We start from the raw sequence: 24,243 nt of genomic DNA on the forward strand, positions 1-24,243 counted from the left end.
AATTTGAATAAATCTAATGAAAATTCATAAATATGTAAACTCTGGTTACGAATAACAAAATAGTGGAGAAATTTAAAAAAAAAAATAATCTTGCATAAAATTTTTAAATGAAAATTGGAAAAAAACACAATTTTTTAAACAAAATTATTATTTTGTTTTTGAAAAAGAAGAAAAATATTTGCACAATTCTTATTTTTAATATTATTTTTGGAACGAAATTTTCCACAGGAATTAAGACATTCAAAAATTTCAAATTCAAACCTTTTTTAAATTAAACAAATTAAAACAAAAATAATAATTGAATTCCTTAAATAAATTTTATTATTAATGAAAATAATTGAATTTCTATGAAATTTTTATTATTTATGAAAATGATTAAATGTTCGCATTCAATTTTATTTAAATTTTTTTTAAATAATTGAATTTTTTTCGAATTTTGATCATAGTTGAATTTTATAAGAAGAATTTTTTTTTTTAAATAATTATATTTCTGTAATTATTTGTAATTTTTTCAAAATTGAATTTTTTTAGTGTTGTCAACAAAAATTTAAATTAGAAAATTTTTAAATTCTATTGTTTTTAAAATTGCTAATTTTATTTTTAAAAAATGTAATAAGAATATAGCCGCGCGAATTGTTGCTACTTATACAAATAAGCGAAAAAGAGGTCAAGAAGCTTTTAAAAAATCGGGAAGATTAGAGTTTTTTTATTTTTAAATTTATTCCAAATTTTACCGAAAAAAAATGAAATAATAATTATTAATTAATAATAACCCTATGGTAACGATTAGAAAAAGTGTTTAATTAAAAACAGAAGAGATAGTTAGAAACTAAAAAAGCAAAAAAAAAAAATTTTTTTTAAAAGAGATATTTTTTGTTGCAAAATAAATAAATCAGATTAGAATTTAACAGTCAATTTGAGAATGCTCACCGACCAGCCAATCCAGGCAAACCCCCTCAACCACGTGCCCTCAAACGAATGCGAATGATTCATTTCCTTGGAAATATAGTGCCGGAGATTGGCTGTGACGGTGTGGCAAGTCGACTTTGAAATACTATATAGATATATATATATATATATATTTATACACATAGTCGAGGTTAAGGGTGTATCAGTGCCAAGCTTTTGCTGCAAAGATGCGATGTACAAGTTCCAGTGCTTGAGAAACTTTTACAATCTTGCAATCTCCCCGAGAGAATGTTACGGAAATGAGCAAAAGCCTGCGAGATGTGCAAATGTCAACTCAGTAAATAGCAATTCGAATTGAAACTTGAAATAAATTTGCAATTACTTAAAAATAATTACCACATACACACGAGAGCGCGATGTACAAAAGCATATTAAACTTTCTTCAACAAGTGAAAATTCGATTCAAATACGGGGCGCGCAGTCTTTTTCACTCAATTATATAGTTTCAAAGTAACATGATTATTCAGTGAATGCAATAAAAAAAAAAAGAGAAGCGACGCCGTTCTCAAAAGATGGTAATTTTGCAATGTTAAACGAATAAATATTGTTGTGAAAAAAACAAGTTAAAATTGCCATTTTAAGAGAGAAAGATAAAAAAAATAAAAAGTAACTTTTCGATTTAAAGTGTTTATTGCATTGATATGAAAAAAGTTTGATTGGAAATTTCAGATACGAGAAAGAAAAGTAATTTGAATTTCACATGTTAGACTTGCTATTCACATTTTCGAGCACACACGACTCAGCTTCCGGTAGTGACACATAAAATGCAATTTTTTTTTCCTCAATGATGATGAAAAGAAAAATAAAAAATAAAAGGAAGGAGAAATTTCTCTCGTAAGACATTATAAAAATTCTTGCGAGAAAATGTAATCTTATTGGAAGAATTTTAAATATTCAATACACGCCGTATTCGTAAATTATTACCGAAGAAATTTTTTGAATATATTTTAAAATAATATACACCTAATATTTAAATATAAAAATATTGTATATTAAAAAGAAAATTTACATTCTAGTAAAATTTGTATCTTTTTTCTAAATAAGTTAAAATAAAAAAATAATATAAAATATAAGTAGTAAAAATCGAGTTTATTTAGACTTTTTTGTAATTTTGCTTATTTTAAGTGGAAAAAAACTGAAAGTTAGATTTTTCGATATTTGTCAAGTTAACTAAAAGTAAAAGTAGTAAAAACTAAGTTATGTTTAGCAGGAACGTTTAGTGAAAGTAAAATTTCCCTTTAGTATGGTAAAAACTGTTTTTAGTCAGATATTTGTACTCGAGTTAAAAAAAAACCCCCGACGGTATTTCGTACTGTTGATTACAATATTTAAAAATAGATGTTAATTTTAAGAGTCACTTTTTTCCTCTGACCAAAGAAAAATTTCACCTTTATTTCTGTAAATTACATACGATAGGAAGAGTTATATTTTATTTTTATGCAAATTAGAGGAGAAATCAGCTATGTCTGTGAAAGCTTAGCTTTTTTCTGTATATTTCTTTTTGAATTTCTCATTTTGTAAACCTTATTAATGGAGAATTTTGTAATGCGAGAGTTAGTATATAAATGCTAAAAAGAATATAGAGAATATCTTTTTTTTTCTTCACTTTCTTTTTCCTTTGACAAGGCGCGCAAATGGAGTGAAGAAACTCTAGGAACAGGTGGTGAAGTCTCGCAAAAGGTAATTCATTGCCACTCTAACTTTGCATACATGCAGGAAGATAATATTTATTACATATCCAACAAGCATTTCACCTTACACTTACAATCCCATTTTTATGAATAAATATATACATTTATATTTATCCCTTTTGACTTATAATACATTTCAAAAGTATAATATAAATAACAGAAAAAATCTATTTTTTTATTTCTCGTTTTCTTCGGCTTTTCACTCAGAAAACTTCACACTTAATTCAAATACAAAAAATAATTTTAGATATTTCCAATAACGCCTTTATTTAAAAAAAAAGAAAATTTTTTTTATAAAATTTAACTATGTTCAAAATTTGAAAAAAATTCTCATAAAAATCACAATTATCTTTATAAATAAGTAAATAACAACATTCTTCTCCAAAGACAAATTATTTTCATAAATGACAAAAGAATTCTTGTCCTAATTTCAATTATTTTCAAACAATTTTCGAAAAAAGAATTCAATTATTTTCATAAAAAATAATTTTAAATTCTAGAAAATAATAATTGAATTAAAATGATGTTAAGTTGTTTAATTTAAAAAAGATTTGAATTTAAAATTTTTGAATGTCTTAATTCCTATGGAAAATCCTGTTCCAAAAATAAGATTAAAAATAGAAATTGTGCAAATATTTTTCTTCTTTTTCTAAAACAAAATAATAATTTTGTTAAAAAAATTGTGATTCATAAAGAAAAATAATGCAAAATAAATCAATTTTCTATTCATTAATCACAGTTGTTTAACAATTTTCTAATTTTCTTTAGATGTAAAGAACAAAAATCTGCATAATTTCAATTTGACAAAACATAATATTTAACAAAATTTTTGTCAAAAATAATTATAACATTAATTAATAATAATAAAGTACATGTTCCGGTAATCTGTTCGCAGTTTAAAGTTATTTGATGTTTGCTTTTTTGTTTCTTAACTTTTTTATAATTTTTCTTTTCAAATATTTTTAATTTTAAAATTAATGTATTGAAAATCATCGAATTGTTGCAAAGAATTTTATCAAAAAATTTAATAATAATAGAATTTCTTCAAAGGATTTTATTATTTAGGAAAATAACTGAATCCTCGCGAAAAATTTTATTAAAATTTTTAAAAATCTAAATTAAATTCATTTTAAGAATTTCTTTTAATTTTTTTTAAACTAATAGAGTTTCTTTAATAATTTTAATTGAAAATTTTGAAAGCAATTGAATTTTATGAAGAAGAATTTTATTAAAAATTTTATTGAAAATAATTGAATTCTTGCGAAGAATTTTAGTTATTTATAAAAATAAATTACTATTTATAAAAATAATTTGAATTGTTCCGAAGAATTTATTAAAATTTTAGAAAATAAATAAATTTTATGTTAATATTTGAAAATTTAAATTCTTTAGAGGAATTCTATTAAAATTGTTTTGAAAAGAATTGAATTTCTGCAAAGGATTTTACTAGTTATAAAAATAATTGAAATATTTCGAAGAATTTATTAAAATTTTAAGAAGTAATTAAATTGTTATGAAGAATTTTATAGAAATATTTAAAAATAATGAAATTTTTTTGAGAAATTCAATTAAAGTTATTTCGAAAATAATTGAATTTCTTTAAAGAATTTTATTAAAATTAAGAAATTTTTTTAAAAATATTTTGAGAATAATTTAATTATATTTAGAGAATTTTAATTAATTTTAATTTAATTAATTTAATAATTTAATTAATTTTAATTCTTGTTGAACTTGAATTTTATGGAAATTTTTGAAAATAATTAAATTCTTTCTTGTAATATTATTTAAATTTGGTTAAAAATAATTTAATGTCTGCAAAGAATTTTAGTATTGATTGAATTGTTGAATTGTTGAATAGTTTCGAATAATTTATTACAATTTTAGGAATTAATTTAAATTTATGGAAATATTTAAAAATGATTAAATTCATCCGAGAAATTCAATTAAAATTGTTTTGAAAATAATTGAATTCTTGTGAAGAATTTTACTATGTATAAAAATAATTGAATTTTTTTGAAATGTGCTAAAATTTTTTTAAAAAATTGAATTTTCCCGAGGAATTTAGTGAAAATTGTTTTGAAAATCATTGAATTTTTGTAAAGATTTTACTATTTAAAAAATAATTGAATTGTTTAAAAGGATTTATTAAAATTGTCTCGAATTTATTATTTAAAAAAGTTATAAGCAAAATTCAAAGGGTGGTCCAACCATGACTGTGTTCCCCTATTTTATTTCTTGAAATGAACCAAAAAATATGCTTCACTTAAATTTAAATATATCTTGACTGTAGAGCAAAGATATTTTAAGTTTATTTTAAGCAAAGAATGTTTGGTTTTCTCAGAGTTCTTTTTTTCTTTATTACAAAAAAAAAAAACTTTCGAAGGAGGACAAACTAAAAGAGACATTTTGGAGAATACCCTTCTCCAAACCTTTGGTCGTTTTGGCACACCATTTTCTTGTAAATAATTCTGTGCAACTCAGGTGCAAAGTCTATTTACACAAATGCCAAGAGAAACTCTACTGTGTGTGGGGAAAGAGAGTGCAAACCTCGAAAACCACTGCTTCCAAGTTGCAAACAGGTCAGGACAGTTGGTAAGCGAAATTGAATGTAGAATTTCAACAGTATTGAATGATGATTTTAGAATATTGTAAAGAAAAGAATATTCATTAAAATTCATTCAGATATAAACAAATATTCATTTATATCACATTGAGAAAACAAATTCAAAAAGTAAATTCTATATTCCTATAGTCTTAAAATTATATTTTACGAATATTTAAATTTAACTATATTTTCTGAATAATTTTTTAGTCCCAAATTGAATTTTATATTTTTTCTAGTCTCAAATTGTATTTTACAAAAATACAAAATTTCTTTTTACAAAAATGATATATTTTATCGGTATTTTTCAGTCTCAAATTGGATATTTCATAAATCTTGCTAGTCTGAGATTGTATTTTATAAACTTTTTTTTTGTCTGAAATAAAAATTTCGTAAAATTTTTGCAGTTCCAAATTATATTTTATAAATATAGAGAATATGACTCCTTTAAGTAAAATGCCAAGTTTAAATGAAAGTTTTCAAGCAAGTCAAATTCAATAAGCGACGTTGACGATTTCTGACATTCCAATTATACAAGGAATGTGAGGAAAACTTTTTGAAAGTGCTGTTAAAACTTATGAACGGTATCAAACACTTGACTATGTTTTTCCAGATGGAGCGTTTATAGTATGAAAATTCTGATATGCGAGCTTAACCCCTTAACAGTCCATGGCCCATATATGGCCACGAAAAGTCGTGCCACCTTTACGTCTGTGGCCATATATGGCCATCTCAAAAAAAAAAATACTAAACATGATTTGATTTTAGTAGCGAAGTACATACTACTGTTTTTGGGGTCGCTGAATCCGAATCTGAAGTCAGATTTAAAAAATTCAAAATGGCGGACCAAAAATGTCGACTTCAAAAAATAAAAAAATTTCAAATTCGCTTTAAACTCGTTACTTGGGGGGTTTTCGGGGTCTCTGATTACAAATATAATGTCAGATTTTCAAAATTCAAAATGTTGGATCCAATATGGCGGATAATTTCAAAATTTATGCGTTTCGATCGAAATTCGGTTCCCGGGGTTTTTTGGGGTCGCTGAATTCGAATTTGATGTTCGTTTTTCTAAATGCTAAATTGTGGATTCAATATGTCGATCAAATTTTTTGAATGTTGACAAATTTGTCTAAAATGTTTACTCAGGGGTTTTTGAGGTAACTTCATATTTTTTTCGCATCAATCTTGAAATCATCCGCCATATTGGATCCGCCATTTTAAATTTTGAAAATCTGACATCATATTTGTAATCAGAGACCCCGAAAACTCCCGAGTAACGAGTTTCAAGGGAATCTGAAAAAAATTTTTTTTTGAAGTCGCCATTTTGGGTCCGCCATTTTGAATTTTTTAAATCTGACTTCAGATTTGGATTCAGCGACCTCGAAAACCCCCGAGAAATGAATTTCCCTTAAAACGCTTTAATTTTAAAATTATCCACCATATTTGGTCGCCATATTGGATCCGCCATTTTGAATTTTCAAAAACTAACCTCAAATTCGAATTCAGCGACCCCAAAAATCTTATATATGATTAAATCATATTTTTTTGTAAACTTTTTTTTCGGACCGTTTTTGGACCACAAGCGATTTTCAACTAGACTGCGAAGGGGTTAAATATTGCTGAATTTATTACTGGAGTTTTGTAACTTTCTACAAGAGAAAGAGACTGAGAGACTGCAAGAGTGTACAAGAGAGAAATATAAAGGAACATTAAAAAGAAAGAGAGAAAGAGAGAATATTGAGATATATATATGCTAAGAATGTATAATTAGAGTAATCAACTAAGAAGTTCATTATTAATCCATATTACCCAAGTTAGTAGAACAACTGCGTTTGACGATCAGAAAAAAATATAAATATACACGTAATTACGAAAAATACGATCTAAAGTTTTTTTTTCACACTGGATTTTTTCCAATTAAATTCTATACAAAATAGGGGAAAAAAAACTTTCTGGTGATTGTCGGTTTTCGATCAAAATTCTACGTCTACAAGCGGAAAAAACAACTTTTTCAGTTTTTCTCTTCTTTACACGAATAATAATCGAATGCGGAAAATAATGCTTTAACTGTAATTAAAAAAATGTAATGGATTTTGAAAATTAAAAATTCTAATTACAGGTAATTAACAGAAGTTAATTAGAAAACTGTCCAAAGCTGTCAATGGAAACATTTTTTTTGTTCTAAACAATCCTTTGATTTTTTTATACAATTCAAAATTTTTATTTTGTCTTTTGTTTCGCAGTCTTTTTTTATTATTATAGTTATTATTTTCTGAAATATTAATAAAATTTTTCGCAAGAATTCAATTATTTTCATGAACAATAAAATTGTTGACAAGAATTCAGTTAATTTTTCTAAACAATATTAAATTTTTAGGAGGAATTCAATTATTTTCAATGTAATTTCTTGATGAAATTAAATTACTTTAAAAATTGTAATAAAATTCCTAGTAAAAAAACTCATATCACTTATTTTCAATAATTTTGATAAAATTCTTTAAAAGAATTTAATTATATTCAGTATAATTTTAATTAAATTCCTCAAAAGAATTCCATTATTTTAACAAAATTTTATAAAATTTGTCGAAAGGAAAATTATGGAAATTCAATTTATTAATTTTCCTTGAAAAAATTCAATTATTTTCATTAATTTTAACTAAATTCCTCAAAACAATTTTCAATTTCTAAGAAACAAATTATTTTTAAAAACTTTAATAACACTCTTCGCAATAATTCAATTATTTTCATAAATAAAGAAATTCTTCGGAGAAATTCAATTATTTTCCATGCAATTTCAAGAAAGTTTGTTGATGGAATTTAATTATTTTTAAAAACTTAAGTAAAACTCCTTGAAAGAATAGGATTATTTTAAAAAAATGTTTAATAAAATTCTTTATAAGAATTTCATTATTATCGGCATTTAATTAAGTTTCTTTAAAAGGAATTTCTTTGAAATAATTAAATTTGTTTTTTTACAAATTTTATTATTTCTTCTATTAATATCTAATTTAATCTTTTCATAAATAATAAAATTCTTCAGAGGAATTCAATTATTTTCTGAAATATTATTAAAATTCTTCGCAAGAATTCAATTATTTTTATGAACAATAAAATTTTTAACAAGAATTCAGTTATTTTTGTAAATGATATTAAATTTAGATGAATTCAATTATTTTCAATACAATTTCTTGATGAAATTCAATTACTTTAAATATTGTAATATAATTCCTTTGAAAAACTCAATTTTTTTTTTATTAATTTTGATAAAATTCTTTAGAAAAATTTAATTATTTTTAGTGCAATTTTAATTAAAATCCTCAGAATAATTACATTATTTTAAAAAAATTTTATTAAATTTATCGTAAGAACTTAATTATTTTCTTAAATTTAAATTATTTTTTCTTGAAAGAATTCAATTATTTTCATTAATTTTTACTAAATTCCTCGAAGGAATTTCTTTGAAATAAATGATTTTGTATTTTTACAAATATTATTATTTCTTTTATTAATATCTAATTACTTTTTTTAATTTAATTTAATTTACACTTTTTGAGACATAATTTGAATGTTTATTGAAATCCAAAAATGTTTATATTTTAATGATAGATCGTCCAACGTCCTTCCGGCAGGACGAAAAAGACTCAGGTGAGTCCCTCCGAAATCACTAAAGAAAACTAACATGGATCCAGATAAATAAAAAATGATATATATCATTGGAAAGGTAACGAAACAAGCTTTCAGCGCATATAAATATCGAGCTTGTAAGTTCAAAACTAAGGGCTGGGTAGTTTGAAGAAGTTACATGTTCCAAAAATTCACATAATTTTTAGTCACAGAATGACGAAGCCCGGTCCTGCCGGCAGGACGCTTTTCGCTTTATTTAAGAGACTACCTAGCCCAGGTTTATAAATTTAAAGACTCGATATTTACATCATTTGAAAGCTTGTTTCATTACCTTTCCAGCGATATATTTAGTTTTATATTTATCTGCTTCCATATTAATTTTATAGAGCAATTTCGAAGGGACTCGCGCCTGAGTATTACTCAGATATACTGAACAATATTAAAAATGAATTTTTTTTTAATTGAACAATTAGGTTTCATTCTTTGAACGTTTCTGAAGAGAAAGAGACTTGTCCGGTCAAAAAATATTGATTTTTGGGGATTTTACATTAAATTTACGAAAAAATGTTTTTTTCACTGTTTAAAAACATAGCAAGTTTGAAGGCTTTGAAAAATGGTTTAAATTATTATTTTAAAAAGTCAAAAATATGGATTTTTTCGTCTTTTCGTCTACTTTAATCCCAAGGAGTGCCAGAAAAGAAAAGTTGAATTCCCTTTTTTTAAAAGCCTTTTTTTCGGAACATCCTTCCGGCAGGACGGGCGTTTGGACGATTTATCATTAACATTTCCAAAATCTATCAAACCTTGGCCAAAGGCAAAAATAAATTTAGGACCAAGGAATGTGGATAGAGTCAAAATATATAAATTTTCAAGTTTTTAATTATTTTTATCGTTGGCCATCGTTTAATAGATTTTGACTGCGGTAAAAAATATATGGTTTACTATATTCTGACCATAGTCAAAATATAAAAATTTTAAACTATTTTTGCCTTTGCCCATAGTTTGCTATATATTTTGGACTTGGCAGAATATTCAAAACAAAAAATTTGTGTTTAAAAATATTCTTTTTTTTTCCTACAATTTTCTAGATTTTGAAAATAGGTGGTCAATATTTCAAAATATGGCTCAGAGCTGACTCAGCTTGATTACTCGAGTCTTTCAAGTATTTCGAATAATTTTTGTCTTAGTAGTAACTGATAGTCTTTGTCAGACTTGAAAAATCTTTTTTGGGTTTTAGTAGTGATGGTTAGTTAAAGTCCAGCTCTTTTTAATTTTTTCAGTAGTAAAATCGAGTTTAGTCAGACTTTGCTACTTTTTAACCAAAGTTGCGTTCACTTTAAAATTTTTAAATTGTTATTAAAAAAAAAATTTTAGCACTACTAATATTTGTTATACACGTATATCGCTTAATTTTGCTCTTAGTAGTAAATGCCAGTTTCGGTCAGACTTGATTTTACTTTCTAAAATTAGTAGTAAATGTCAATTACTGTCAGACATCAGCTACAAAAAAAAAACATGTGAAATCTTTTTGATAATTCTTTTCAGTAGAAAGAGACATTTTCAGTCAGACTTGTAAATTCTTTTCCAGGTGTTACATAAACATTTCTCGCTGTAATTCTCTTTATATTCCCTACAAATAATTGAAAATTCCGAATTTAAAAATATTGAGAGAGTTAAAGATATAGTCTAACTGGTAGACGCTAATCTTCCTTTATATCAACAAAAGATCGAGACGTATCCCAATGGGACTTGAACTCCCGAGGAAAAGCGTTGGTGGGATAGGTTGGAGACGTTACCGAAGGCATTGAATAAGCCACTGGGACGTTGACTGGTTGCATAAAATAGCTTATGCCTTATGCTTTAGGCGATTCGTACACTTTTCTTTCTATTTTTCTTGACTCATATTTTTCGCTTCTCTTTTATTTCTCTCTCGAATTTCTCTCTCTCTCCATATATATATATATTTACATCTATATATATTCTCGATATGTATAACCACCACCTACAACTACTCTCACCCCTTATTCTCAGACTATGGCTCACGTAAATGGTGATCTGAGAATTGGCACATTGGAAGGACGAAGAAGTGTCGAATCGCATATGAACGACAAATCCTTTCTCTCGGAATATTTTCAAGACACGATTTAGAATTCGCTTTTGGCGAAGAGCCTGGTAATTTTATTTTTTGGCGATGGTACCTCGATTCCTGGTGGGAAATTTAAGGTTTTCCTCTGCTCTCAACGAGACAACGAATTTGTGATGACTTTCTTTTTTTTTATTGAGAAGAAAATTTTCTTTTACTCGAATTTCAAAGTTGAAAAATAGATATATATATTATTTGGGGAAAAAATTTGTTTTGGAGAAAAAAATTTATGGATAAATTATTCTGAATGTTCAACTCTACAACTGAAATTTTCCTATGTAATATATTTTGTAATTTTGACATTTTTTCTTGCTTGAAATTTCATTGCCTGAAATTATTGATTTTCAACTAAAAACTTTGATTAGATTTTCTTTTTATAAAATAGACTTTAAGTACAGATTTTTAATGTAAAATAATTGTGAAAATGTTTGTCTGACTAAAATTTATTTGAACTGATCATTAAAAACATTGAGAATGAAAACATCTGATTTGCAACTTTATCTTTAGATTTTCAATTAAAAAAAAATTCCATAAAGCTTTATCTGACTAAAATTAACAAACTATACAGATTTTGAAAGAGAAAATACTAAGAAAAGATTTGTTTAACAAAAATTAACTACTGATTTTTAATTGAAAATAATTGCGTTAAGCTTTGCTAACCTAAAAATATTTTAAACCACTCATTTTCAAATAGAAAAAAAATTAATTTTTTCAATAATTTTATTAAATATTTATTATTTAAAGAGAAAAGTGTTGTTAATTAAAAATTTATTGGGTTGATTACTTTCGTCTATATCTTTTTTTACATCCTAAATAAATTGCATTCTTATTTTTAACACTCAAATCAATTTTAAAAATAGAAAAAAATCTCTGAATATTTTATTACATTTTCAACGAATAAAATATTTTTGTCTATTTTTATTATTAATAGAATTTTTATTCTTGTGTATAACATTTATTTTTATTTTTCAAATGAATCCTGTTTTAATTTAGATAGTTTCAATCAATTTTACAATTAAATAAAGATCGATGAATTTTTTATTTTTCTTTAAAAAAAAAAATGAAAATTCTGCTTTTGACATTTAACTACTGTTTATCGAAATTTTTTATTTCCGTGTATCATATTTTTTTCTTTGTTTCTATATCAGTGAATTGTGTTAAAAAAAATTCATATTACACTTCAATTGATTTTTAAAATTCCTATAAAATTTACAATCTAAATACTGCTTTTAAAATAGCCTCTTAAATTATTATCCAACTATCATTTGCAGGAAAATTATTTTCTAAAAATCGGAAAAATTGAACTGTCTATGATGAAACATGACTTCAAAATAAATAAAAAAAAATTTAAAAAAAAGAATTTCTCAATATTTTTTATGTAAATAAATAAATCACAGTTTTTCTAAGAATAAAATAAAAGAAAAATAAACAGAGTGGGAATAAAGTAAAGATTGAAATAAATAAATAAAATGAAAATAAGAGAAAAAAGAAAATAAAATAACCATAAAATGAAAATAGAAATAAAGAAATAAACTAAAAATAAAAAAATTGTTATTGCTGTTGATATTCAAATAATAAAAAATCGTTAAGATAAAAAAGAAAACATTGTCTCTTCTAACATCAGCAGCACCAGCAATGTTCTATTTTTCTCTCGAGTACTTTTTTTTATTTTTTATTTTTCCTGCTTTAGACTCGAAAGTATCCGAAGGAAAATAGGCATCTGCTGCTTGCTGAATAATTTCACAAGCTATAAGTGAAAAAGATGAGAAAAAAAAAATAACAAGAAGAAATCGACGAGACAAGAGTATGCAAAATAGTTTGCTCATTTTCCATCATTATTATAATTTTCGTGGCAATTTTTTTTTTCTTTATTTTTTGGGTTTTTTTTCCTCATTTTAAATATGCGCGGGAATATTTTTTAACGAGAATTTTCAAGTAATAAACAACGAGGTCCTCATGTAATAAACACCCCAAAATATATATACTATGTATTCTAACTCTCCTTCTCTCTCTCCGTCTCTCCCTCTTCATATAGTGGAAATGAATTTTTTCTTTTCCATATACCGTATGACAAGCATATAAAGTAAAGTTTTATGAATTTTTCATGCAATGCAAATGGACATAGTTCCTTTTATTTCCGGTTGTGGTTTCGGTGTACCCAGTTATCGTTGGATGTGTTAATGTTGCAATTAAGACAAAAGGAAGAGAACGAGTGAGAGAGAGAGAGAGAGGGGATCGCTTTAAATAAAATTTTAAATACAATGACTAGAGAACTAAGTTTAAATTAACTGTTTCAAACTTGCAGCAATGTATTTTCTTTTTATTGCAAATTCAATGAATAAATTCCACTTTTGTGTGTGTATACTATACAGTCAACTTTTTTAATAATTACTTTTACAGTTTCTCATTTTTAAAATATAAAATATTCCGTAGTTTTTAATTACTTTTTTTTTGGGTGAAAAAATTAATTTTGCCTTTTAATTCAATTCTAATTTTTTCGTGAAGTATTTTTGAGTAATATTTATTATGTGTAAAAAATAAAACCCAAAGGGGAATTTAATTCTTAATAAATAAATTAATCAGACATTTTTTCCAGCCTTTATTGACTGAAACGATAATTTTATTAATTTAGTTACGCATATTATACATACCTTATGCATATTTAATAAAACGAGAAGTATTATTTACTCAAAACTAGTTTGCTAAAAAAAATTTATTTTAAAGAAGAGCTTTTTTAAGGAATTTTTAACAAATTATTTATTTGAAATAGCGTTTTTGAAGTCATTTTAAAAAGGATTTTTCGAAAAAATGTTTCCGAAAGCTTTTTTAAAAAAGTGTTTTGTAAAGAAAATTTTTTGATAAATTTCTTAAAAAATTTTAAAGAAGTATTTTTAATGAAAATATTTGAAAGCTTTTTCGAAGAAGTATTTTTTGAAGAAAACGTACTGAATGCTCCTTTAAAGAAGTATTTTTTAAAGAAAACTTTTGGAAAGTATTTTTAAAAAGTATTTTTTAAGTAAAGATTTTTTGTAACTGTTTTAAAGATATATTTTTAAAAAATTATTTTTTGAATAAATTTTTCGAAAGCCTTTCTAAAATAGTATTTAAAAAAAAATTCGATACATTATTAAAATCCTTTTAAGAAATTGATTTTAAAGAAGTATTTCTAAATTAAATATTTAAAAGTTTTTTTTAAACAGGTATTTTTTAAAGAAAACGTTCTAAAGGCTTTTTTACAGAAGTAATTTTTTTTTTAAATTTCAAAATGTTATTTTAAAGAAGTATTTTGTAAAGAGAACTTAAAATTTTATTAAGAAAAGACTTTCAAAATAGAAATTTTTAAACAAAGCATTTTTAACGAAATATTTCTAAATATATAAAATGAAAAATTTTCAAAAACTTTTTAGAGAAGTATTTTAAAAAACTATTAATCAAAGAAAGATCTTTTATAGCTTTTTGAAGAAATATTTTTATAAAAAGAATTTTTTTAAAGAAAATTTCTTAAAAGCTTTTTTAAAGAAATATTTTTAAAAAGTATTTTCTAAAGAAAACTTTTTGATAGCTTCTTGAAAATAATTTGGGTATCCAATAATTTAAAAAAAAAGATATTTTTAAAAGAGCTTTTTTAATGAAAATAATGAAATATATTTAAAAATCATTTTTAATGAAGTATTTTTAAACAGGTGTTTTTTAAAGAAAAATTTTCGAAAACTTTTTAAAAAAAGTATTTTTAAAAAAGAATTTTCGAAGAATTATTTTTAAAAAAGCATTATCAAGCATACAGATTCCTGAGATAAATGATGAAAAAGGTTTTCTGTTAGAAATTATCGAATATAGAATTATTTCTTGCTTTATTTATTGCATAACTAACAAGAGCATGAAGAGGATGCTTCCATCGTTTTTTTCTCTTATTTTTTTTTTTTTTTTTTGATAAACCAAACAACCCGAGATATTTGCATGATTGCTTCGAATATTCCTCTATTCATATGTAAGTACATGTATAGTGTCATCGTTTAGCGAACCCATAAATTCTAACATCGTACACCCTCGTTAAATTTTATCCGGCTCACCTAACCCTTCCTCTCCTAACTATGTACATACACACTCAATTGTCAGAAATAATAGCAATATAAATTGTTATTCCACTTTTCGGATACACGCGGAGAAAGCAATTATTTTATTCCCGTATATTATTGAAAAGAAAAAAACAAAAAAAAATTATATTCACAAACAAATGAGAAGCAATTAATTATTTTCCGTATAATATATTCTCAAGATAGAAATGACAAACATAATTTGACAAATATAAATGCATAATTAATCAAATTTCCCTTTCTTTCTGTTACAGTTAATAATGCCAGCAAAAGGTCGTTAGCCCTGGTCCTAATAATACTTCAATTCCTCTTTGTTTTAATATAGGTGAGTTCTAACAATAAACCCAATATTATAATTCAATTAGAATAAGAAAATTAATATTCTTCATTTATTATTCATACTTTCTCATAAATATTCATTTTTAGATTAGAAAAAACTTAATGTTTTTTTAAAAATATTTTTGCAAAAAAAATTTTCTTATAATATTCTTATATTTCAATATTTATTCAATCGAAATTTGTTAATTAAAAAGAACTGAAAGAAATTAAAAAGACAAAAATTGAAATATTTTTAATAATAAAATTTTAATAAAAAAATTCTCTTTTCAGATTAACTAGTCTCGAGAGAATTCACTTTTTTCCGCAAAAAAAAAAACAAAAATTCAAGAAAGAACAAATCCAAAATGAAGAATTTACTATTCAATCAGAGGAAAATTTACTAAACAATTAAATTACTAGATTGATAAAAAAAATTCATCAAACTAGAAATTCTTTCGAAAAATCTATACTTTTAACTAAGTATAATTTTAAATCTATAAAGCATTAAAATTATAAAAAGAAAAAAAATTTAAATTGATAAAAACGAATTACCGGATCGAAAATTTTATGGTAAATTTTGTAAATAATCGTACTTGTAAATATTGAAACAAAATTGTAAAAAAAAAACAAGAGGAATTTTTATGCGCATAACATGAACTCTAAATGTAAAAGTAAAATTTTATTGTCTATGGAATAGAAAATTATTTATAAAAATGAAAACACATTCAAATCCGTATGGAGTATAAATATGAAATATTAATTTCTATACGTGATGAGAATGAAATTTTTTTCTGTAAAATAATAACAGCTACACTATTACTATCATCATATCTAAAATTCTTTTTGCAATTAATGCTTAAAATCAATTGCAGAAATGAAAAAAAAAATTATACACAGTGTGGAAATGTATTTCTGTAAATATAACACGTAAAATTATTATTATACGGATATAAGATGATTATTATATAAATAAATTATAAAATAAATTATTATAAAAAAATTATAATTATAATATAAATAAATTATAATAAAAAATTATAATAAAAAAATAATTAGAATATAAATGAATTATAATTATAATACAAATTTATTACAATTTCATCATAACAAACGAAAGTAATATAAATTGTAACTTTATTCGTAAAGAAAATATGTTTTTTTTATTAATTTTCTGTTAATTTTGTTTCTTATAAAGAAAAATAAACCAAAGAGTGAATCTAATTGTTTAAAAGCGCTTATTTTAAGATTTTGTTTGTTAACGCTTTTTATAAAAAATTTAGTTTTTTAAGTGTATTTTTAAAATGTTTTTTGTTTCTACTAAATGTAAAACTAACATATTAAAAGTATGTTTTTTGTCCCTACAACGATATTGTACGATTCTTCACTTAAAAAGTTAAAAAAAACAGTATTCAATTAAAAAGATAAATTTGTCTTTCATCGATTCACCTTAATTATAAAATTCTTCTTAATGAACCGTCGAAATTATTGTATTTTATCGAATTTAATCGACAATTTAATTATAAAAGTACAATTACTGTACAGGAATTTTCCTACAACTTGCTAGTCTGATTTTTTTTGCGATTTTTCTACAAAAAAGACAAAAATATATCATTTAAATTACAATGTTAACATGAATTGACAAAATACGTACACAATCAAATGTAAATGATTCCTGTTTAATTAAAAAATATTTTTATTCTTATGATTATTATTATCATTAATTTTATTTTTTTCAAAAATGTTTGGAACGAAAAATTATTTTTCGACTTTTGTTTGCCAATTGCACATATAATGAAACAGGAATCATTAATATTCATTAATATTTGTACAATAAAATAATATAGTATTTGTGTAAATATATATCGAGTATCTTGTATAAAATTATTCAGCGTGGATAAAAAAAGCACACTAAAAAAGAAGAGAAAACAAAACACATGTTTTAGTGGAGAAAATTTTAATGAATTTAAACCTAGTCTTGTACCTAATCAACACAAAAATATACCAAATAAGCGACAGATAAGTCTTAAACGTTAAGTTTAAATCGACATCAATATATTATATATAAATAAATATAAATGTAATATTAATATTGAAAAATATGATGTACAGTGTAATGTTTCCTATATATAAAAAACAATTGCCGAAGAATAAAAAGAAATTTGTTACCAAACTTTGCCACTGCTTTGTCACCTTTATTTCGCAAACATTATTCTTTTGGAAGATCAGAAGAAATTTATTTTATTCAGAAGATAATTTAATAAAACAATACTTAGACAGAATGTAATTTGTTGAGGAAAATTTATTTACCTATAGTAGGTAATTAAGTGAACAGAGTATAGTTCTGTACTTAAAAGGTAATTTAGTGATAAGATTTTATTTACCTAAAAGTAAATTCAAGGAAAAATTGTTATTCAAGCAAAAAGGTTATTTTATAGGAGAGTATTAATTACGCCAATGATAATTTAATGAAAAAAGTATTATTCATGAAAAAGGTAATTAATTGAAAAATTTATTTACTAAAAAGGTAATTTTATAAAAAAATATTATTTACCTAAAAAGTACTTTAATGAAAAAAAGTATTATTTACGCAAAAAGTATTATTTACTTAAAAGGTATAGTTTAATGAAAAAAAGTATTTACCCAAAGGTAATTTAATAAAAAAGTATTCATTGTGTTTAAAAGTAATTTAAATAAATTATTTAATATTTATTTCTTTTGTACCCAAATACATAATCAAAATGAAATAATAATTAATTTTAATTTTGTAGTTGTAATTTTAATTAATTTTAATTAATTTTAATTAATTTTAATTTTGTAGTTGTCATTTAAATTTGAATTTGAAACAAAACTATGCAGAAACATTTATGGATGATGTACAAGTAACGTGTTTCCACTGAAATGGGAACTAAACAAACGAATTGAATTCAAAGTTAAATATTTTAATATAAACGCAATATGCATCGATTCTAATTTTACAATGTTATAATGAGATTCTATTATGTCCGGAGTACTACGTTCATGCTGTGAAGTTTCGAACTAACCTGTTTCCCTTTAGATTGAATTTGTGGCCAAGTGTTTCTGCGGATAGGAAATTTCGTTGTATAGTTATAGGAGACTATCAAAAGTAGTTTATTTTAACCCGGAATATATAGACATTATTCACCCAAACATTGTTACAAAGTACTTAAATACAATTTTAATAAACAAAATTAATTCTCCCGCTTCACCATTTCTTTCACAAAATAAAATAAAATAATAATAATAATAAATAATTATGATAATAATAAAAATAATAATAATTAAGTTTACTTAAAATCTTAAAAATTGTAAACATATAAATTTTCTCTCTAATCCCTTGAAAACAAAGTTTCTTTATCTTTTTTAAGGCTCTTTGAGAAAATAAAATTGAAACGAAAAATAATATTATAAAATAAAGTAGAAAAGAATGATTATAAAAAATAAATAAATGAAAAAAGTATACAGAAAATAAATAATAAAATATTTGATAAAATAAAAATTACTAATAAAAAAATTTAATTAAATATTAAAAGCAAATGAATTAGACATAAAAAATTTCTTTACGTGCAAATAAAAGTAAAATGAAAAATTAAATCGAAAACTAAAAAAATGAAATTAATATAAAATTCTTTTATGCGCAAAAAAAGAATTTAAAAAAAGCTAAATAAAATAAAAAATAAAAGTAAGCAAATTAAATTCAACAGAAAGAAAAATAAAAAAATTCGTTTATGTACAAATTTTTCTCTCACTAGAAATTAAAATTAAATTATCATCAAAGTTGATTAAATGAACTACGTTTACAAATTCCACAAAGTATTTTCACTGAATTTTCTTTAGAGATGGTAAAATGTTGCTTGAAATTCTTTGAAGTAAGGAATTTAAAATGAACAATTCCTCCTACATAGAAATTCCTAATATTGTAGATACAAGAAAAAGCTAACATTTGATAACATGAGAAATTTATATTTAAATTCAATTTAAATTTCCATGTGAATATAAAAAAATAAAACCTTTATACCGAATATAAAAGGAACAAATTTAATATTAAATTAAAATTATTAATATTTTTCTTTAAAAAATAATTATTTTCAGTAATTATTTTTTTCCATAGAATTTTTTATTAGTTAAATGGAACTGGGGAATTTTATAGGATCACAAACACACACACACACACACACGTACAAGCTTAATATGCTTTCATTCGTCGCGCAAGCTCCGTAACTTGCGCAAGCTCCGAGGACTCTCTCTCTCTCTCTTTTCACCTTAGAGAGTAGATTCGTGACATTTGCTAGTAAGCCGCGTTGTGCCCTACGGTAAACACGTATTTGATCGTATATACGATAAAAAAATATGACCTTTACGAAATTCTCAGATACTATCCCTTTAATTCTGAATTTAAAAAAGTCATCTCGATTTTACTCCTAAATTTTTTTCTCTTATTTCAAATTTTTTAATTTTGTAAACAAATTTTCATTAAAAAAAGAAATATATCGAAATTGGTCGTAATTTTTTTGGAATCGGAATTCTAATACATTAGTGCTTTTTGTGCTTCGATGGATTAAAAAAGGTGCTTTAAAAAAGAAAACAAGAACTTGCCAACGATATTTTTCGAGATCGAAAAAAAAATGCTAAAATGTAATTTGAAAGTGTCTCGGAAAATTTTTGCCACTGTAACAAATATCGTTGCTTTTGTGTCAATTTTTCATTGGGATTGAAAACTTAATTATTGTTACAATAAATAAGGGATTAATTCAAAATAATCTGAAATAATAATACAAGATAGAAAAGCAATTACAAAATACTAAAATAATATTAGAAAATAGAAAAAATACTACAAAATACTAAAAGGATTAAGTACTACAAAATACGAAAAGGATTAAGCACAAAATACAAAAAATACTACAAAACACAAAAATAATACTTTCAGAAAACCAGAAATACAACAAAATTTAAAAAATAAGAGTATTCAAAACAATACTCAAAAAAACTTCAAAATACAAAAAATACTATAAAATACTAAAAGAATAGTTTAAAGTACAAAAAAGTTCTTTTAAATAGAATAAATATTACACAATATCATAAGAATACTACAAAATACCGAAACTAATAGAAAATACCGAAATGTACTTAAAAATACAAGAAATACTACAAAATGTCAAAAAATACTAAAAGAATACTACAAAATATCAAAAAGTACTTCGAAATACAAAGAATACTATAAAATACAAAAATAGTAAAGAATGACAAAAAATACTAGAAAGTACTAAAAGAATACTTCAAAAATACAAAACAATACTTTAAAATACAAGAAATATTCAAACACTCACAAAAATCTCCCAAATACCAAATACAATACAAAATACCAAAAAAATGCTTCGAAATACAAAGAATATTACAAAATACAAGAAACAACCAAACAAATAATTACAAAATACTAAAAAATACTACAAAAATACAAAAAGAATACTTTAAAATACAAATTATAATACTACTGAATACAAAAATCACTAAAAAATACTACAGAAGACTAACAAACTACAAAAATATCATAATAGAAATAATAAAAAAGAAAAATAAATAAAAAATGAACGATGGAGAATATAAAATAAAGTTTTCTTTAAAGCTCGTCCTTAAAATTCGCTTATCGCAATTTTCAAATATAAGATTTGCAGAAAAATTTTAACTTTTGAAAAATTTGAATTTCAATAGGATAAACGGAGCTTTAGCATTTTTATCCTGAATACTAAAGATTTGAGAAACATTTACAGGGAAAAGTTGTTTACAGTGTGTGCGCAAAGCTTTCGTTGGGGGAATAAACGAAATAGAAATGAAGTGCGCCATTCGTTAAAATTTGTGTCCAAAAGGAGCTTTAATTCCCATTTTCGTTGAAAATAGGGGGAGAAAAGCTCACTTTTAGTGGGTAACCGAGGCCATCGACTTTTGGTTGCATAATTAAGGCGCGAAAATCAACTCCCATCTCTCTCTCTCAGTCTCTCTCTCTCACTCTCTTTATATGACGCATCAATTTATCACTTTACGCTTAAATAACAATTTTAATTAGAAAATTTGAAAAACAAATTATTTTGTCTCTATTGTCAATTCTTCAAAATTTAATTAACTAGAGAAATATTTTTACATCAGATTAATTTTTATTTAAAAGATTATTAGTGTACATTCTTATCTTTTATGATAATAGTAAATAATAATAAAATTTATTATTATTAAAAAAAATAAAGATTATTTTTTCTCGGAGTGATCGTTAATCTCAACTTTTTTATTATTATTATTATAATTATTATTAACAAAATATGAAAATTATTTTTTTTCCTTGATTCGAAGTGAAATGTTAATTTAAACATTTTTAAATATTATTTCTATTTTAGTATTAGATGTTCTTTTTTGTTTTTATTATTCTTTTCATTTATAAATAATAATTTATTGAGAAATAATAATTGGCACATTGAAAGCAAATAATAAACTCATCAAATTCATGTATATTTTGGGAAATTTATCTGCGAATTGACATTAAGTCGTTAATTGACAATAATTTTCGCGAATATCGAAGAAAAATTACCCATTCGATAATTAGCCTGTATTGTATATATAACATATAGAGAAGAACTTTTAAAATTTATTAATTCATTTATTATTAATCATAAAAAACGAGCAAAATTGTCAAAGAATTGTCTCAGGGAAAAATCTGGGGGGATTATAACAAATTTTTGTGTGAGCCGTTATCAGTAGACCAGCACCGTGCAGCAGGCACGAGAGCCAAAAATGATTTATCGTTCACGCATGATTTCATAAAAAAAAAAAAAAAAAAAAAATTGAAAAATCGAGTTTAGACACTTTATATAGATATATTCTGTATTATGCCTTAAAAAACAAATTCAAACTTGAGTACAAAATTTTTTTTTCAGTACTTTTTATAATTGAATTTTTTTTAGAAATTCGTACCAAATATGGTGACAGATTATTATTTTTTTTGTTTGAGAGAAAATTGAACAAAATAGCAATTTTTTCATTTATGAAGATTTTGAAATTTTCATCTTTTGGTTTTTTGAAATCATATTTTTTTATGATTATTTTAATTAGAGGCAAATTTTCCGAAAATGAGGGAAATAATAAAATTTCTAATAGTTGATTTTCTAAGTAGACGTTCTATTAAGCGTGAAAATATAGAGAGAAAAAGTGATAGAGAGAGAGGGAGAGAGTTTAATGACGCCACATTGAATAGTATAACGAACCGCATCCTCGAAGAAATTAAACTTTGCTCATAATTAAATAACCGAAGCTTCGCGGCGCTCCATCATCAGTCTTCAGAATGAATGGATAGAGTTTGAGATCTTTAAAGACCTACTATAATTCGACACTTAAGTTACTTGACGTGAGTTCATTGACAGTGTAACCTTTCTCAAGAAAAGACTTTGCGATAAGAGAAATAAAAAAAAGAAAACATAAATGTCAATCCTTGGGGAGGAAACATTTTAAACTTTTATTGAATATAATTTAATCCGTTACGGACAAAATTATAATTTTATTTGTGATAAAATAATAATGAAAAATAAAAAATATAATATAAATAACAGTAATAAATAAGAATTATTAATATTAGTAAAAAGTATTAACAAATAATAATAAAAAAATAGTAAAAATAATAGTAAATAATAAAAACAATAGTAAATAATAATAAAAATAGTTAAAATAGTAAATAATAAAAAAAACAATAGTTAAAAAAATAGTAAATAATAATAAAGAACAATAGTTACAAATAATAATAAAAAAAATAATAATACAATAAAAAAGTGAATGAAAAAAGACAGAAAATTGTGATGAGGAAAATAATTTAACTGAAATGTGCAACTTTAATGAAAACGTTATCATAGTTAGAAAAAAGTTTCAATCTGAATGTTCAACTACGGTTTGTGTGGTTTTGTGTTCGCAAGTTGAAAATCGAACTAATTGATGGCTTTCAAAGGAAAATTTGATTATTAGTGAATGATCCCAATTTCTAAAGTTAGCAGTTGGTTAAATCGAAATCATGAAAGCGGACCCTACACTTGGAACTGATATTCGATGGATGCTGCATCTTCTTCAAATTCCAATTTTTCTCATTTTTCTACTTTTCACAGGTATGTTTATTAAGTTCATAAATTTTTTTATTTTTACAAAATTTTCATTTTCACAAATAAAATTATTCACTACAAATTATTCTTTTAAAAATTTATAAAAATTTATTTTCTACACTTTATTCTCTAAAAATTATTATCAACTAATTTCTACAAATTATTCTCAAGAAATTATTATCCAGAAATTATTTTCTACATATTCTTTAAAAATTTAATTTTTTCAAATCATTCCCCAAAAAATATTCTCTACAAATTATTATCAACTACTTTTTACAAAATTATTCTCTAAAAATTATTTTCTACATATTATTCTCTAAAAATTAGTTTTCTGAAATTATTCTCCAAAAATTATTCTCTACAAATTACTTTCCACAAATTGTTTTCTATACATTATTCTCCAAAAATTAATTTCCTGAAATAATTCTTCAAAAATCATTCTCTATAAATTATTTTCCACAAAATAATTCTCTAGAAATTAGTCTTTAAAAATTATTCACTAAATATTCTTCTCTGTTAATTTAATTTTAGAAACTTTTATTTTTTAATATTTTTTATAAACAATGGTCGATATTTGAAAGTTAAAAAAATTTATAAAAAAAATTAACTGCTTCAAAAATTGTTTACATTCGAAATAAATTTTAAAATTAATTATGAC

General features: G+C 23.5%; 2 protein-coding genes across 3 annotated transcripts in view; both read left to right on the forward strand.

Moving 5' to 3' along the window:
• LOC122512907 overlaps positions 1–16,380 on the forward strand; it is a 190,214-nt gene extending 173,834 nt beyond the window's left edge. For both annotated transcript variants that reach the window (XM_043629053.1, XM_043629052.1), the window contains 2 exons: positions 15,378–15,448; positions 15,733–16,380. In XM_043629053.1, the coding sequence (XP_043484988.1) occupies positions 15,378–15,448 (71 nt within the window). In that variant the 3' untranslated portion in view covers positions 15,733–16,380. The remainder of the gene's footprint in view (positions 1–15,377; positions 15,449–15,732) is intronic.
• A 6,818-nt stretch (positions 16,381–23,198) lies between these two features.
• Positions 23,199–24,243, forward strand: part of LOC122512910 — a 43,147-nt gene continuing 42,102 nt past the window's right edge. Inside the window, exon 1 of the mRNA XM_043629055.1 lies at positions 23,199–23,591. Coding sequence (XP_043484990.1) covers positions 23,501–23,591 — 91 coding nt within the window. The 5' untranslated portion in view covers positions 23,199–23,500. The remainder of the gene's footprint in view (positions 23,592–24,243) is intronic.

This window comes from Leptopilina heterotoma, unplaced genomic scaffold (assembly GCF_015476425.1).
Source record: "Leptopilina heterotoma isolate Lh14 unplaced genomic scaffold, ASM1547642v1 Lhet_13, whole genome shotgun sequence".
Lineage (NCBI taxonomy): Eukaryota > Metazoa > Arthropoda > Insecta > Hymenoptera > Figitidae > Leptopilina > Leptopilina heterotoma.